General features: G+C 49.6%; 1 protein-coding gene across 3 annotated transcripts in view; it reads right to left on the bottom strand.

Moving 5' to 3' along the window:
- The window catches only part of NOL4L (nucleolar protein 4 like), a 90,411-nt gene that overhangs the window by 13,362 nt on the left and 61,332 nt on the right, over positions 1-15,717 (bottom strand). For all 3 annotated transcript variants that reach the window (XM_034786670.1, XM_034786672.1, XM_034786671.1), the window contains one exon: positions 11,466-11,607. In XM_034786670.1, coding sequence (XP_034642561.1) covers positions 11,466-11,607 — 142 coding nt within the window. The remainder of the gene's footprint in view (positions 1-11,465; positions 11,608-15,717) is intronic.

Here is a 15,717-nt window from a genome sequence, read left to right as displayed (position 1 = left end):
CAAAAAATATGAAGGATATTCCAGAAAACTTATCAACCTGTACAGATGTAATAAAATGCAATGGCAGACTGAAACAAATGCCCAGTAGCTACTGCCGGGAGAACGTATTTGATTTCAATCTAGAATGAATGAAAGTACTTACCAAAGAAATCTGCAAACAAATTAACCACAGTTTATACATTTTTATAGGCTATGCTGCTCACAGCACCTCTCTATATTAACAGAGTGTCCACTTCATTCTAACAGGAACAAGATACTCTAAGGACGTTAGGGAGAAGCTGTTTCAAATACAGATATAGATGTCTTTGGATCAGGATAAGGAGAGCTTTAGCAAACTTGTGAATGCAGAACTTCACTCAAATCCTGGCTTCCTTCTGCTCAGGACCTACACGCGAGGTTCTCTCAATAATTCTCACCAACACGGGTCAGTCAGCAAGACTGACTTGCCTTACACTGTGAATGGACAAAACACAGAGCAGGGAGTCCCCAAGGCCTGCGTGATGCATATGGAGATCTTGTGAACAAAAGCCAGGGGCTCTGCTGGCAGGGCCGAGGTCTCCCTCCCAGGTACAAGTGGAGGCTTCTCTAACCAGAGCATGAATGATAATAGCACCAGGACTCTCTGGGCTAGAGCACATTGAACACCCAGGTTTCGCCAGTGCCCGGCCCATCAAGCTCTCGCCACGACGCTGTCCTAAGAGCAGCACAGCAGGACTGAGGATCGGTGAAATGTAAGTAGCTGTACAAAGACTGAGCTGCCCCACGGCAAGGGGGTCAAGGTACCATTTAGCCGGTTTTCCTGCTCATAAACCAATCCCAATTTTGTTATTTGTAACCATTTGCCAGATCATTTGGCTGGGAAAATTCCAGCCCTGTGGGGTGTTTGAGTTTTTTGCGTCAACCAAGCTATTTTGTGTTGCGATTGGTCGCCTTGTTCACATGGGCCTGTTGCCGCTCTCTGACTGGATGACCAATCTTTTTTAAACAGGAGAATAGCTAGTAGTGAGGGATGCGCTGCCAGTTTGAATTCTCAGACAAATAATTGTTAGTGTTAAAAAGTGTGAAACTTTAGGGATTTGTGCACGTTTCCACAAACAGTTGGCGAGCGCCCGAACGCACACAAACACCAAACAGTACAACTCTGTGAACAGCAGGGGAGCAAAACCCAGGCTATGCAGCCATGAATATATTAATTATCCCAACAGCACGAGCCTCATGAGCTCTCGGCTGGAGTTTGGCTAAGTGAGAAGCCCCTCTAATGAGGATAATTGGAAGCCCCCATGCACCCCGAAGCCCTAATTGAGGCAGATGGAACTGTAAAAACAATGTAACTTTTAACTGTTCTGATCTTTCATTCAGAAAACAAAATATTTAAACTTCACATGTAATCTTTGGCAGCTGGGATTCCGCTGGCAGAAGTTCTGATGCGGAGAGACACTGAAACCCGTGAACTGGAATGTAACAGGTCCAGGTTGGCAATGCAGGCCTGAAACAAGACTGAAAATCGACAGGGTCTTATGAATCCAGGCTTGTGCAGGAAACCAGCCTGACCACCAGCCACATTTGCACAGGCCTTGTTTTAACGTGCTGTAGGCAGGAGCATTGTTCTGATTGCATACATGCTTGGCTGCAAAGTCAAAGCTCCCTCCGCCATAGTTATGAGCGTCTAAGGGAGCGCTGTGTGGCTTCTGGAGCGAGGAAGCTGACAGCAGCATCTCCAATCTCTCTTCAGCTTCACCAATCCTAGGAAAGCGTCAAGGGAGGGACAGGCAAATGGCTCGTGGCTCTTCAGGAAGGCTCGAGTGGGGGGATCAGTCATTTACTAAATACATTAATCAGGGCTCAGCATTTTCATTTGGAGGAGGCGCCTGGATTATCCTTGATTTCTGTGACGCTGGATTTGCAGAGATCAGGAAGGGAAGGGGAGATTTCCAACACCTGCTCCCTGTGCGGTTTTATGGCCGGGAAGTGGTTGGGTTTAACATCTATTTTAACGTAGGGCAATGTGTTCCCATCCAAAGAGGGAATTACAGATGAATGGGGCAAATTGTTCCTCCGCCTGTCACATCTCCAGCATGGAGACAAAACCCTCTTTTGACTCAGAAAACAGTGAGCTTATGTAAGAGCCAGCGGCCCACGGGAACCTCCCAGCACTACAACAGCACCACTCAGTCACAGTTCTGTGACAGCCCACCAATCGCCACCCAGAACTTTGAAGGACTCTAGAATAATTGACCAATTGCTGTGCAGGACTTTCAAGGGCTCTGCCATCCTCCACCAGTCAACATGCAGGACTTCCGAAGGCTTCGTGATTATCTACCAGAATTAGAAGCAGTTTGGGTCAGTACCACCAGCTCCTGCTCTCATGGGATCACACATGATCCTGTGATATAATAACCCAACTGCCCATCTGGAGTCTCTGTGTTGAGGCCATTGCCTCCGACACAGATTCTCCCCTTCACCAGAAAAGGAAACACAGGTTCCACATTGAAATGTCACCAGCACAGTTCAAAACTTTACATCTAGCTTTAAAACGACTGTCAAAATGTTCAAAGCATCCCACCGACGTTTCACTGTAACAACAGCCGGGAAGATGAAAAGTGCCATAAATTATTCACTCACAAAAGAAATGAGAAGGGGGAGGAGGGGAAAGAGGAGAGGCTGCAAAGGAGAGAGACTCAATACAAATTAGACAGACAGAGTGAGAATAGGGGGCCTCATGCAGGGCCATTGCTGGGAGGGAGACCAACATTAATTAAAGGCAAATGAGCAGCCTTGAAGGACTCCTCCTCACCTAATGACCAGGAACCTGTGAACTCCAGAGGAGGGGCCAGCCTGTGTCAATCTGCTTCGTTCCAGCCCCAGCTCCCACTAACAGGCCGGGACAAACACCCATTACCAGGAAGCCCATCTCCTCTAGTGCCTGCCTGGCTGATTTCTTTTGAGATGCTTAAAAAAAATGTTCATGGGAGCAGAGCAAGTGAGGCTGGTGAAGGCGTTCTATTTCCTGTCTTTTTTCATTAATGCAAACCTCGTGATACCCAGACAAAGTGTCCATCCTCCACCCCCTGTGACTGTATTCTGTCAGTGTCTTCACTGAGCCAGACAGCTGGTAATGCTGGACACAATGTGTGTCTACTGACAAGGGAGTGCTGTTTGCTCTTTCCTGTATTGTGTAGGAAAGGTGTCTCCTCGTGCTATCTCCCAGCCCATCTTCTCCCTCTCCCCCCACTGCCAGCGTTATGGCATGAGGCCAGCTTTGCTGTACAGGCAGAGGGAGGGGCTGGCTAGAGCACAGCTCAGGGTCTGTGAGGGATGGAAGTTTTCCCGTTTGCCTATGGGAGCCAAAGCCCAGAAGCCAACACAGCAGAAAAGCAGCATCTCGACAAGCAGTCTCCTTGGCCTGGCCTTCCTCTTCCTACTGCGATCGCCTTAGCCATCACCTCACGCGCCATATTGTGGCCCTCCCAGCACTATGCTTCCCTCGCCACCGTGCAGCCAAGTTTTGCCCTTAGGTCTTTTATTAAGAGAGATTTTCTCTTTCCTTTTTTAACAGGTTTTAGGCTTGGTTTGTTCTAAAAAAGAGTCAACGTTTGTGTCTGGGAAATGAGGGCAGGGCTCTAGGAGGGGGAAGGGGTTAGGAACGGGAGACTGAACCTTTCGTCTCTCCATTGCTGGCAAGCCGATTCACACCCAGCCAATAGGGACCTAAGGTGGTTACTGTCTGAGAGCCAGTCAGTGCCACAGTTCCTAGTGGGCAGATGTACATCATCACAACTGACACCAGCTGCTCCCCTCATTGGCTGTCAATGGCTGAATGGGCTATGGAGTCAGAACTGCCCTCTCGACTCCACAGGTGGGTACTTCTTGGGTGAGGGGGAGTCATATAGGCTGGGTGGCATAGGAAAAACTCGCCAGGCTGGAGCCTGTGTTGTGGTTAAGTCGGGGACTTCTGTAGCTGGTGAATTCGGTCAATAAAACCCCAAATACCTAAACTAAACAGTAACAGGGAAAGGGGCGAAACTTGCCATCAATTAGCTGGCTTAATCTGCATCCCCGCTTAGGCACTGGGAGGGCAATTTAGGGCAAGCTCTGCTTGATTTACCTGCAGAAAGAGTTACCGTCTGGCAGAAGATGGTTTTTAGTTAGAAGCAAAGGCAGGTACAAGCCAGGCAGGAAGGAAGGAAAGCCTGGACAGAGAGCGTGCACAGGCTAGCAAGGATGTTTCGGGAGCAGCTCTGGATTGCCCAAACCTGCAGCAGCAGCAAGAGAAAAGAGAAGCTGACCAAAGAGGTCTGTGACTGGTCTGGAAAGGGCCTAGGAAAGAGAACAGCTGCCCTGAGAGAACTCTAGCAGGGTGGGCAGGATTTACTGATCCCTGCTGCAAGGGCTGTAGTTCTTCTACACTCATGACAGATCCAGGAGGGCTGGAAGAGCACAGAGGCAGGGAGCCTGAAGAGAGATGATGGGCCACTGGATGATATCTGCAGGAAGCCAGCCAATGGCCCAAGGCAGTGCTCACTGGACTGTGATTTGAGAGGAAGCTCTTTGGTGGCTACCTGCATGGGAAATCAGATGTGTGTGCTTGGAGTGTCATGGAAATGCCAGTTTGGCTGTCAGTGCTCTATGGGTCAAATTCAGCCCTCAGTTACATCCCTGCCTGCAACCCCACTGAGTCCCTGGGGTTGCACAGGTGTGACTGAGAACAGAACTTGCCCCTTCTCTGGAGGGGAGCTGGGCCTTTAAGAGGAGCTCAGGCCCAGTCTCCACACCTGTGCCTGGGTTCGCTCTCCAGTCATGTGACTGAGAGGCAGGGGTGCTGGAAACTATAAAGTGCAGCCTCTCCAGTAAGTGGTGGGAGTGGCAGCAGTTTGGGGCTGTTCACTCAAGTGAGCTTGGGAAGCAAAAGGCCTGGGAGAAGACAGGATAAAAAACTAGGAGGGGTGAATCCAGAGGAGGAAAAGGTCTGAAGCAAGGCCTGGTGTGGGTACAGGTCCTTGTTTAGGGGCTCAGGCCAGGCCTTGTGGAGAGGATGAGAGGCACCCTACCCACTTCCTCCCTGTATCAACATGAGGGAGGCTGGGGCAGACCCTGTGAAGGGTGCAGGATTATGGAGCCCGGAGAGAACCAAGGAAGGAGGCATGCTGCCTGGGGGTGGTGAATGAATGTCACAAAGGCTCTGTGTCCATGGAGATGAAGATTGTGGGTGGCCAAGGATGCATTTTCATTCCTTACCCAGGAAGGGGAGGGCTCTTGCTTTGACTGGAGGGCCCAAAAGCACCACAATGACCACGGATGGACACTACAGCCTGGAAGGGAAATTGAGGAATGGACATGCCCCTGGATGTGGTAAGTGACCCTGTTACAGCCCTATATGTATAAGCAGAAATGTGTGCAGCACTCTGAGGGGCTGGGAGATAAGCTTTTGGCATGTCTGAGGGGAACATGTAGCATCATGCTGGAGGCTAGTACCAGGTGTGACCTGGGCAGCTGAGAAGTCTGGAAGCTGGGGGTGTAGCAATGCTGATAGCTAACGGTGAACTTGCTGCATGAATGTAAACCCCGGTTCCTGGTACGTGCTGAGCTCTCCTGGGAGGCTCCTCTCCAAGTAGAACGTCTAGCAATACATTGCTTAGGAAGTCTAAAGCCTTGTGACACACCAAGGTACCCATGCGCCACAGCGCACAAACGGCACCAGAAAGGAGGTGGGTGTCTGGGGACGGACGTCCTGTGTACTGCCTTCACCCCTCACCCAACCCACCGTGGTCCATCCAAGGGATCTCTGTGATACCCCTCCCAGGCCCCACTGGAGGAGCATGTCCAAGGAATACCCCCAGTATCTGCCCCATAGCTGCCTCCTTAAAACATTCTCAAGGGAAATGCCTCCTTCCCTTGGCCTTGAGGAATATCTCCAGGGGACATCCCTGATAGGTTGTTTAGCATTAAGCAGGTTAAGCATGTCCTTCCTCTTAGGGCAGGGATTAGTGACCGTTCCCCCCATGCAGAACAGATTCTGCAGTGGCCCTGCCCATCAAACACTGGATCAGTACCAAGGCAAGCCTTGGCTGAAAGGGGATCTGTCCCAGCACAGTGACACAGGACAATGCTGGGCTGCCCATTCCCTGCGGTAGGGAAATGTGTCTGTACTCAAGGGCTGGTTTTCCACAGCCTGTTGTTGTTTTTTAAAAAGGGATGTGGGGATGAGTTAAGATCCCTTCTCCCTCCCCCACGCTTTGTGCTGAGAGCCCCTGCAGCCTGATCCCTGCCTGGTAGCTGAGTGGTGACAGCTCTTTACGTGGCAATGTATTCTCCATTTTGGGGAGAACGCCTAGAAAACATGGTGGGACTGTGCTGTTCCGTACTAGCCTCAGAGAGATCATCAGGAACCAGTTAGCAAGTAAAAAAACCACAATAAATACACATGATCCAGGGACCTGCCTCCCTAAATGCTTGGTATTTAGTCTGAATGATTTGTAATCTGTAATCTACTAGTAAATGCACCATAATGCAGTATGTAGAAATACAAGGTCCTAGTGCCATGATTCACTGCAGCATCTGGTATTACTGTCTTGCTGAGATGGGGAGAGACCTCCAGGCTGCATGCGCAATGGATAGATTTCACTGTGCTTCTCTATGGTTGACTCAGACCAGTTCTGCCAGATGGAGAAGGCCAGAACCAAAACTAGCAAGAAAACGGTTCGCTCCTTGCAGTGAGGTAAAGCTCCCTGTAACCTCCTGGGACACTAGAAAGCCATGAGGCCCATTTGCCTAGCAAGTTTCTATAACTTGTGTTCTGTTGGACTGGATGATTGCACGGGAGGCCTGGAGAGGAAAAGGCAAATGCTGCACTGTACACAGACACTGTACTGGGTGGGGCTACCGTGATGATCTCTTCTTGTTCTCCAACATGCACATTGACCCCAGCAAATTAATTCCTCGAGGCTGTCCTGGAAAATGGCTCTCACAGTGGGTAGTAAAAAGTTCCCATTCATCTTTGCTCAGGCTTTGGGCATCCAGTCACTTCCTTTTGGGCAACTTAAGGTATGAGTAAGATTAGAGTTGGGCAGGGAATGTGCGAGAACCTCACATTTCCCATTGTGGGAGCAGCAGAGTAACACACACAAGAAAACGGAAGGAGCTGGTTCTTGCTCCATTACTGTGCTGTAGAGAGTCTGTGCACTGTGGGACCCCATGGCTCACTCTGCACTTTTCCGCAGTTAGCAGTGTCAATCCTATGTGAACACCACCTCTGCTGCTGAGACAGCGCCTCTGAAATTCTCCCAGACAGCGTCTTTTACTATCCCTGTTGGTACGTACCAAAGTCATTAGCGCTAGTTGGGTCCCTTTGCTGTTTCAAAGGTTGACACACAGTTTGCAGCAGGCCAAGGTTTCTGGGCAGTGAGACCGAATAAGGTGTTTTTTGTCTGAGTCGCTTATTGCTCCCTAAAGACTTAGCAGCCACCTACACCCCAAGGCAAAACAAACTTGCCTCTTGCGCACCCTCCCATCACACACACTATCACACTCAGAACAGGTTGTCAAACTGATCGGGAGGTTCTGTATAGCATTTCCTTATCGGGCTCTTCAAATCATGAAACTTGGTGATTAGTCCTTAAAATAAAGTTTGAAATCTGTATCTTCAGTTCATGATCTCAGCACTGGGTCCTCTGATTAGAGGGTAACTGTGCATTACAACTTTCTTTTGTAAAAAGTCTTCCATTGTAATACACATTCTAACACCTTTACAGCTAAACAATAGCAGGAGAGAGATTTTCAGACACAGAAGAGGAAGGCTAGGAGTGTTTTCTAATGAGATGTAGCGAAAAGATGAAATGTGCCTGTTCCCGTGGGCAGGAACTGCAGAGGAGAAGGTGCTCACACACCACTGGCATTGGGACTGTGGGAGCAACAGAGAGAAAACTGAAACAGACACAGCTCATGAGGCACAAACAAGGAGGGACTCTGCTCCATGTTGTGAGATACCTGAGGCGAGTGCTGGTACCTCTTTTCCTATTTGTCAAATGAAATATCTGACACACCCCCTCCCTGCCAACTACTCCAGCTGTGCATCCTGCCTATTACTGACCCAGCCAATGACTTGTTTCTTGTGCTTGCTGGAGTAATCCCAGGGCCACAGTTTTGGAGCCATTATCAGGTCTTGAAAACAGCAGCCCTCACTAGTCAATGTGAAGACCAAAGCACTCACTCTGGCTCTGACAAGGCCTGGCACTTAAATGCAAGGTGTGTTTACCCTGTCCAGTTGCAATTCCTGCTGTAGTGGAGTGTTTGTTCAGGGAGTTGCCCCCAGCCCAGGGCCCTTGTGACAGAAAGCTGTTAGCAGATGGCCTCGATTCAGTTCCTAATGGACAGATGTCCATCACAAAACCCCTTACAAAAATGGGGACTAACTGGTGCCTTTGTTGGCAGTCTCGGCAGAGAGGCTAAAAGACTGAATGGGCCTGGCCACCCACCCAGCCTGGGGGATGAAAAGGGGGCGTGATCCCTTCAGGTCATTGACAAGGTGTTTGGCAGGGTGCTTGCACTGCCACTCTCCGTACTGTCCCTGGACAAATAGACAAATTTGGGCAATAAAAAAAAGACCCATGTCCACTCTACAGCCGTAAGGAGACAGCCCCTTGACCCAGGACTCCAAGGAAATGGGCATGGTTTAAAAACTGTGGCTCATTAAATTTTCTCTCCCTTTAAGCCCTATTTGCCTCTCCATTTTCCCCACGCTCAGCAGCTGTTCTCCTGGACTATCCCTCCCACCATCGCATCTTCCTCACTTCTGGTTTGTCTCCTGTACCTGAAGCATCATTTCATTCCTCCCCTCTCAGCCCTTCCCATCACACCCTCTGGCTGCTTCCGTCCTTGATGTTGCTGGCAACTGGACTGGCCAAGGCCTTCCATCCCAGTGGCACCAGTCCACATCCTAGAACTCAGTCCAGCATGTGACATGGGCCATTGGTATTCACTGGAAATACGGAATCATCCCTAATTTAGTCAGTCCTATAAAATTCCATAGTATCGGCCAGTCTAATGGAGACCCCAATCATCTGGTTTCAATTAAAGTGTCCTCCACAGCCAGCATGCTTATTCTTGGGCTCTATCATCTCCGATCTGCTATTCCCATATATTCCATTCCTCTCCTCTCCTCCCCCTGAGGCATGTGCACAGACTCGACAGGGGAGAAGAAATCACGTGTACAGTTTAAACTCAGCCCCTGAACCGAATGAAAGGAGCTACAGAAGAGAGGGTTTCTCTAGGCAGAAACCATAGGTGTGGAGCCCGATTGAAATGGAACACTTAACGTTTAATGAGTGATTATAAACCTTCTGTGCAGGGGCGGCTCTAGCTTTTTTGCCGCCCCGAGCACGGCAGGCTGGCTGCCTTCGGCGGCGCGCCTGCAGGAGGTCCGCTGGTCCCGCGGCTTCGGCGTATCCGCCACCGAATTGCTGCCAAATCCGCGGGACCGGCGGACCTCCCGCAGGCAAGCCGCCGAAGGCTGCCTGACTGCCGCCCTCGCAGGGACCGGCAGGGCGCCCCCTGTGGCTTGCCGCCCCAGGCACGTGCTTGGAGAGCTGGTGCCTGGAGCTGCCGCTGCTTCTGTGCCAAAGAACTGCAGCCCTTCCTCCCCTTGCTCTATACGGACACCTGCACCGTGACAGCCCCACAAAAATACACCCTCCAGGGTGTGCGTCCTTGAGAGAGGATACTCACCCTTGGAGAGAGAAGTGTTGTTCCCAGGATACTCACAATTTCCAAAGTGGGCGGGGGAGCCAGAACTTTAGTCTCAGTGAAGAAATCTTAAGCTCCTGCCTAAAGCATTGTCCTTTTGCATACTGCAGCGTTGGGGAAAGGGATCCAACGCATTTCATTCTACAGCATTCATGAGTGACAGTGCTGCATCACAAACCACAGACTGGGAAATGTTCTCTGTCACCAGAGCTGCAAAGTACAGAGGATGTAGAGAAATACCAGCCTAGAACCATAGCTGGGGCGGGTAGTACGTGCTGAAGAATAGAGTGCTAAGTGCAATAGATGATGGCACAGTCTGATGCCAAGCAGCCAAGCCCTTCTAAGCATCACTTCTGAGGCACTTGGGAAGTGACAACAAGCTGTGTTAACCTCAGCGGGTCCTTCCACCTACCGTGCTGCAATGGACTGTACAGGGCTTGGCGACGTATTCATAAGGAGAGGAGAAGTGCTAGACTGTCTGCTACCACTGACACCGGGTCACCCTGCAGAGCAGGCAAGTTTCACATCCTCACGCAGGCAGCGGTAAGACTACTGGCCTGGCGCTGCTATCTTTAAAAACAGCAGTTTCTCAAAACAGCAGCTTTGCAACATAAACCAAACTTGCCCCAGTGTATTTAAGTGGAGAAAGCACCAGGGTACCAACACTCTGCCTCTGGCCATGAGTGGCTAAAACCCACGCCAGGCAGATATGCTGGCACAAAAGCCCTTTCTTTCCCGCAATACAGGGTGGTTTTCCAGTCCCTCCTCTTAAAGCAACACTAACTTGATCTGAGTTGCCCCAAGATACATCCACTTCTTATCCGCTCTCAAACTGCCTCTGCACAGAGCCCTGTGAGACAATGAGGGATTCAGCCACTTGAGAACTGGGCAGAGTCAGTAGTTTGACTCTCATTCTAATACCATGGAGATGAACTTTGACCTGAACTCAGACTTCCACCCCTTATTTACTTTTTTAAAGCTAACATGTTTCACGGAGCTAGCACAACACCCCTCCTTACCAGCCTGCCTCCTCCCACACATTCCACGCTGCTCAACTTTGACCTTTCTTAATTACCTGCACTACCCAGGCAGATACCCCCACTTCTCCCCTGTGCAACCCATTCTCACTGCTGAGTATCCAGCCTCTTCTTGGATCAAAGCCACTCCCAAACGTGTAACTCAACAGAGTGCTTCTGGCTGAGAAGTCCATATCCCAGGGCCTCACCATGCTCCCTTGTCCGTCCCTCTGCACCTCCTACATCTTAGAGTGAGCACTCTGTGGCAGATTAAATCAGTGCTCAGATCTTGTATGTGATGTAACTTTGATTCTAGCCCTGCCAATGAGTTCAGCTCTAGGAACAAGTGTGTCCAGTGCATGTCACGGTGACTCCGTTGCCTCTTGTCGCAAGAAGAGTCTCTTATCTCATTATCTGGATTCATGAAAAACTTAGAACAACATCGCGATGCCCCAAACCACAGAGCCCTTATCACAACTAGCACCTGCAACAGAGTATCACCAGACAGGTACCAGCAGCACAGAGAGATATGGAAAGTACACTCATTCCAGGTGGTACCAACAGGAGGGGTCTGACTCCAGTGCAGTCCCTGTGCACGTGCTGCTATGAAATCCAGCCCCCAGGTGGGACACCTGATCGAAATGGAGCAGTTAAAGATGTGCAAGTCCTCCCTTCCCCTGCCCCTGCCCCATGGGCATCAGGGGCACTCACCATCCTCCTGGCTGTGGAGATTCTGAGGGCTGCGCATGCTCTCGTCCTGACTGGGGCTCAAACTGGAGTTAAGATGCTGGTCAGCCGAGATCCATGTGGAGTCATTCATATCAAAATCCTCGCTGCTCACCGATGTCTCATCCTAAAAGCGAACAGGAAAGGGTTAAATCCGCGTTGGTTTTGAAGCTCCTGACCACATCCCTTTGGGGGTGCAGCAGCTCCTGCATCCCCAAAGAAACGTGTTCACCTCCTGGCATTCAGGGACTCTGAAAATAGCCCTTCCCAGCATGCTCTGGGCTAGGTAGCATTTCCCCTGCGGAGAGCACCAGTGCTCTGCTTCCTGTTTGAAGACGTGCCTGAGGAATGGCACAGTCTGTAATTGAGGACAATTAGAAAGAGCTCGCATCCTGTAGGAGCGGATGGCTGAGCCCTGGAGTTTACCCTTTAATCTCCATCGACACTGCAGTGTGTCCATGGCAGATAAACAGCTGTACCAGTGGCGCAGACAGGGTGTGACTTTGTTAAAATGGTTTTGAAAAGTACTAGACTGAATGTTGTGTTTAAAAACAAAAAACGCACACCCAAACAATATCCCCACCATTTCTCTAACGGAGCAGGAAGGGTCAGGCCAGATCAGCCACTGGAGAAAATATGCAGTCCAGCTCTGACTTCCATGGAGATATGCCCATACACAGCAACAGGGGATATGCCTGTAGTGTGGACAGGGTCTAAGAACCTGCAGCCTACCGGCTTAACCCCTGGCTTTCAGCATGAAACTAGGATCTTCAAGGGCTTCACAGGCCCTTGGATCTGCCTGCAGATTCCTGGGACTTTTCAGCCGGGCCGGGGCCAGAGATACCAACGAAGCCACAGTAACACCATGAAAGTGATGTAAATGGGACCGGGGGGCAGGGGGGAAATAGCGAGCCCAGGCACAATCCAGAAACATCTGTAGAACCCCCATTTTCTGGGGTCCTCTACAGGAAGGGATGTCTAACAGCAGAGAAAAACCCATGGAGTTGGGTAAGCCAAGATGTGACCTGGAGGTTCTTCCACTCTCCAGTACAAGCATGTATCAACCACATGCATCACCATGATAGAGTGAAATGCACCCTTGCAATTTGCGCCAAGAGTGAGGCCTGCATTTTTTTATTACAAATAATGCTCTACTCACTAGTCCTGCTGCTCTGAAAACTGCCAGCTCTGAGGAGGGAACGAGCCATTTCTGAAGTCATGGACATCCTCACTCAGCAATGCCACTGCCTTTCCTATGGCATAGATTAAATTCCTCTCTCCCACTCCCACAACTGAAAGGACATTCTTTCTCTTCCTCCTTTCTAACCTTTACTGTGCTTCAAGAGACAGCCCTTGGATAGCTTCCAGAGCCAAAAAGGTCAGCCACTGGATTTCAAAATCATCATCCTTATAAAAGCAGCAGTGAGATTCTGAATGTAAGGAGCAGCTAAGGAACCTCAGAGCTGGGCCTTCCAAGCCGAGGCAACACCGTTATGAAGGAAGCACCGATAATATGGGGATGTGTAACGCATTTGCTGTAATGGTTCCTCTATCTGCCTCTTCTCTTGTTCCCTCCCAAAATAAGACAGAGACCCCATCCAACGCTGTGGGCTGGAGCCACTGAACACATGCTCAGAGCCAGTTTCTGCTTTAGCTACTATTGCCTTGTATTTAAAACAACCTTTCACCGGCTTGTAGCCTCTCCATTTCCCTCCAGCGTTTGAGCACTGGACAAAACACCAATCCCCACTCCTCTTCCTTGCACCAAGTGAATGCCCCTCCACCCAGCACCTGCACCTTGGAAAGCTGCTCTGCCTCCGGCAGACTTTTTTTTTTAATTGTGAACAAACTTCTCTAAGAACAGGTTTGAACTTTCTTCCTTCCTTGTCCCCGAAGAGCCATCTGCTCACTCAGGGCAGGAATTGCTGGGTTTAGCCGGCTCCCTCCCCCAACCCCCTCCTCACTGAGTTGTGCCTCACAGGGAGTTTCCTGGAATTTACAGCTTCTGTACAGCCTCAACTTGAACACTTGTAAAATCATACACAGGCAGACGACACCGTATGACCACATGTGCACTCTCGCACTAGAACGACACAGGCACACTCATGCTCACAGGCCAGTGCTACAGCACACAACTTTCAACCAAGCATGGGCATACACTAAGAGAACCCAGGCAGAAGCACGCTCATGCTTACAAACCTATGGCAGCTTGGTTTCAACAGGACACACACGGGGTAAACAGAGAGCAGTTTTTCTCGGCATTTTGGCTAAGATCCATACAACTTTTCTCTCTCTGTCTTCATTTCCAATTCATGGTTATAACATCATTTTTGACAAATACGGCTGGGGACTAATAATGCCTATTCAACAGTGTATGTGTTCTATGACTTTAAATATTCTCTAAAAGTTTTCATCTGATACTCTTAGTTTCATGATAGGTAATGTATGTCGACACTGCAAAAAAACAAACCAGAACAACCCCCACCCTCTGGCAGTGAGTGTCAGAGCTGGGTCTACAGACCCAGATAGGCAGGGCTCACACTACAACGTTAAAAATAGCAGTGTAGATGTTCCTGGTTGGGGTCTGAGACCCACTCCCCTCCCTGGGTTTCAGAGCCTGGCTCCAGTCAGAGCAGGAATGTCGATTGTGCTACCTTTAACACTGAGTATCTGTAGACTCAGGCTCTGAGAACTGCTGCCGTGGTGGTGGTGGGTTGTTGTTTTTTTTTTGTTTTTTTCCCAGTATGGACATACCAAAAATATCCTCCTCTTACACACAGACTGAACTGGAAGGGGATCTTCCACTGCTAACGTTTTATATATATAAATTGCAAGCATTTATAGGGTGCCCATCACCGTGGTATTTGGGCATCCTTACAAAGCTTAACCTGGAACAATTTACCTTAATTAGACAGACTAAATGCCAAGGTCTCCTGCTGCTCACAGCTTCCCATCTGGCCAGTCCCCCTCCACATCAAGAGAAGGCCTGGGCCCAGAGTGCATCTTGCAGGGCTGAATGAAAATGGCTAGGCCCATGCTTAAGAAAATGTCTTTAAGGTGCAAATTCTAGAGGAGACTGCCCTGTCTCAGCACCCACGGGATACTGGGTTCCAGTACAGATGTATGTTTATGCACACAGGTACATATAGCATCTTTCCTATCATTGTACTGGGAAACACTGGATTACATATAAAATCCCCTCACTACAATACATTGGCCTGTTATCCAAAGCATTCGTTTACCCAAGAGATATCGAGCAAGCAACTGACCCAGCTGTAAATGACGGAAGTCCAATAAGACTCAGGGCATGATTAGCCGTCTCTAATATGACCTATCAGCAAAACGAGCATGCTGGTGAGGTGGAACTTTGCAGAGGCAGGCATCCTCCTCCATCAATTCTATGCTTATCTCCACACCTTTTTCAGCCTGGACCTGCTGCATAAGACTCCAACTGGGAGAACAAGAGCGTTTACATGTAAAGACTCCCGCAGGATCAACTTTCTGGCAGCAGTGCCCCGTTTCCGCAGCATGCAGATCTACCATTGTGACCTGCAGCACGGCGGTCCCCCATCAATACCACACCGAAAACCAGCAATGGGAACTGCCTCTTGGTAGTGTCCAATCAATACATCACCCAAAGCAAACTCATAACAGTGCCCCATCACAACCCCACACAACGGCCCGTGAGACGTTCCTTACAGCAGCACACAAACAATGCTGCCCTCGGTGCTCTTCCACTCTTTCTCTAAACTGCAACATAGCCCAGAGTCATGGATGTGAGATGTAACATCTTCCTTTGCTGCCTTGTTAACAGAAGTCCTGGCTTTAGCAATTGAAGATGCCCCTTAGCAATATCCTGTCACTACTAGCTACTAGTCCAACTGCCACCCGTGCAAACTTCCTCATCAGAGTATCCTGTCAAAGCAAATAAGGCCCAGAGCTCTGTGACTTCCTTGCAATGCCCTATCAATGCCAGCAATGACTCCTGGCAGTGCCCTCCTTATGGCAGCAAAGATTCCAGTGATTTGAGGCCCATCCACCAATACCCTACAGCTTTTTTCCCCAGCTATGACTCCAGTAATAACTTCCATTTCAGATTGTATGAGAGGGATAATTTTTCTGGCTGTAGCACAAGAAGGCTTGTGCACCCAAATACACAGTATGGTGTCAAAACTAATGAAACAAGCAAGTTCAAAATATCTGATGGAAAAATCCCCTCTTAATTTTGCTCTGAATA

This window comes from Trachemys scripta, chromosome 12, assembly GCF_013100865.1.
Source record: "Trachemys scripta elegans isolate TJP31775 chromosome 12, CAS_Tse_1.0, whole genome shotgun sequence".
NCBI lineage: Eukaryota > Metazoa > Chordata > Testudines > Emydidae > Trachemys > Trachemys scripta.
The sequence above is the reverse complement of the archived record's forward strand: the minus strand, read 5'-3'. Positions and strand labels throughout refer to the sequence as shown.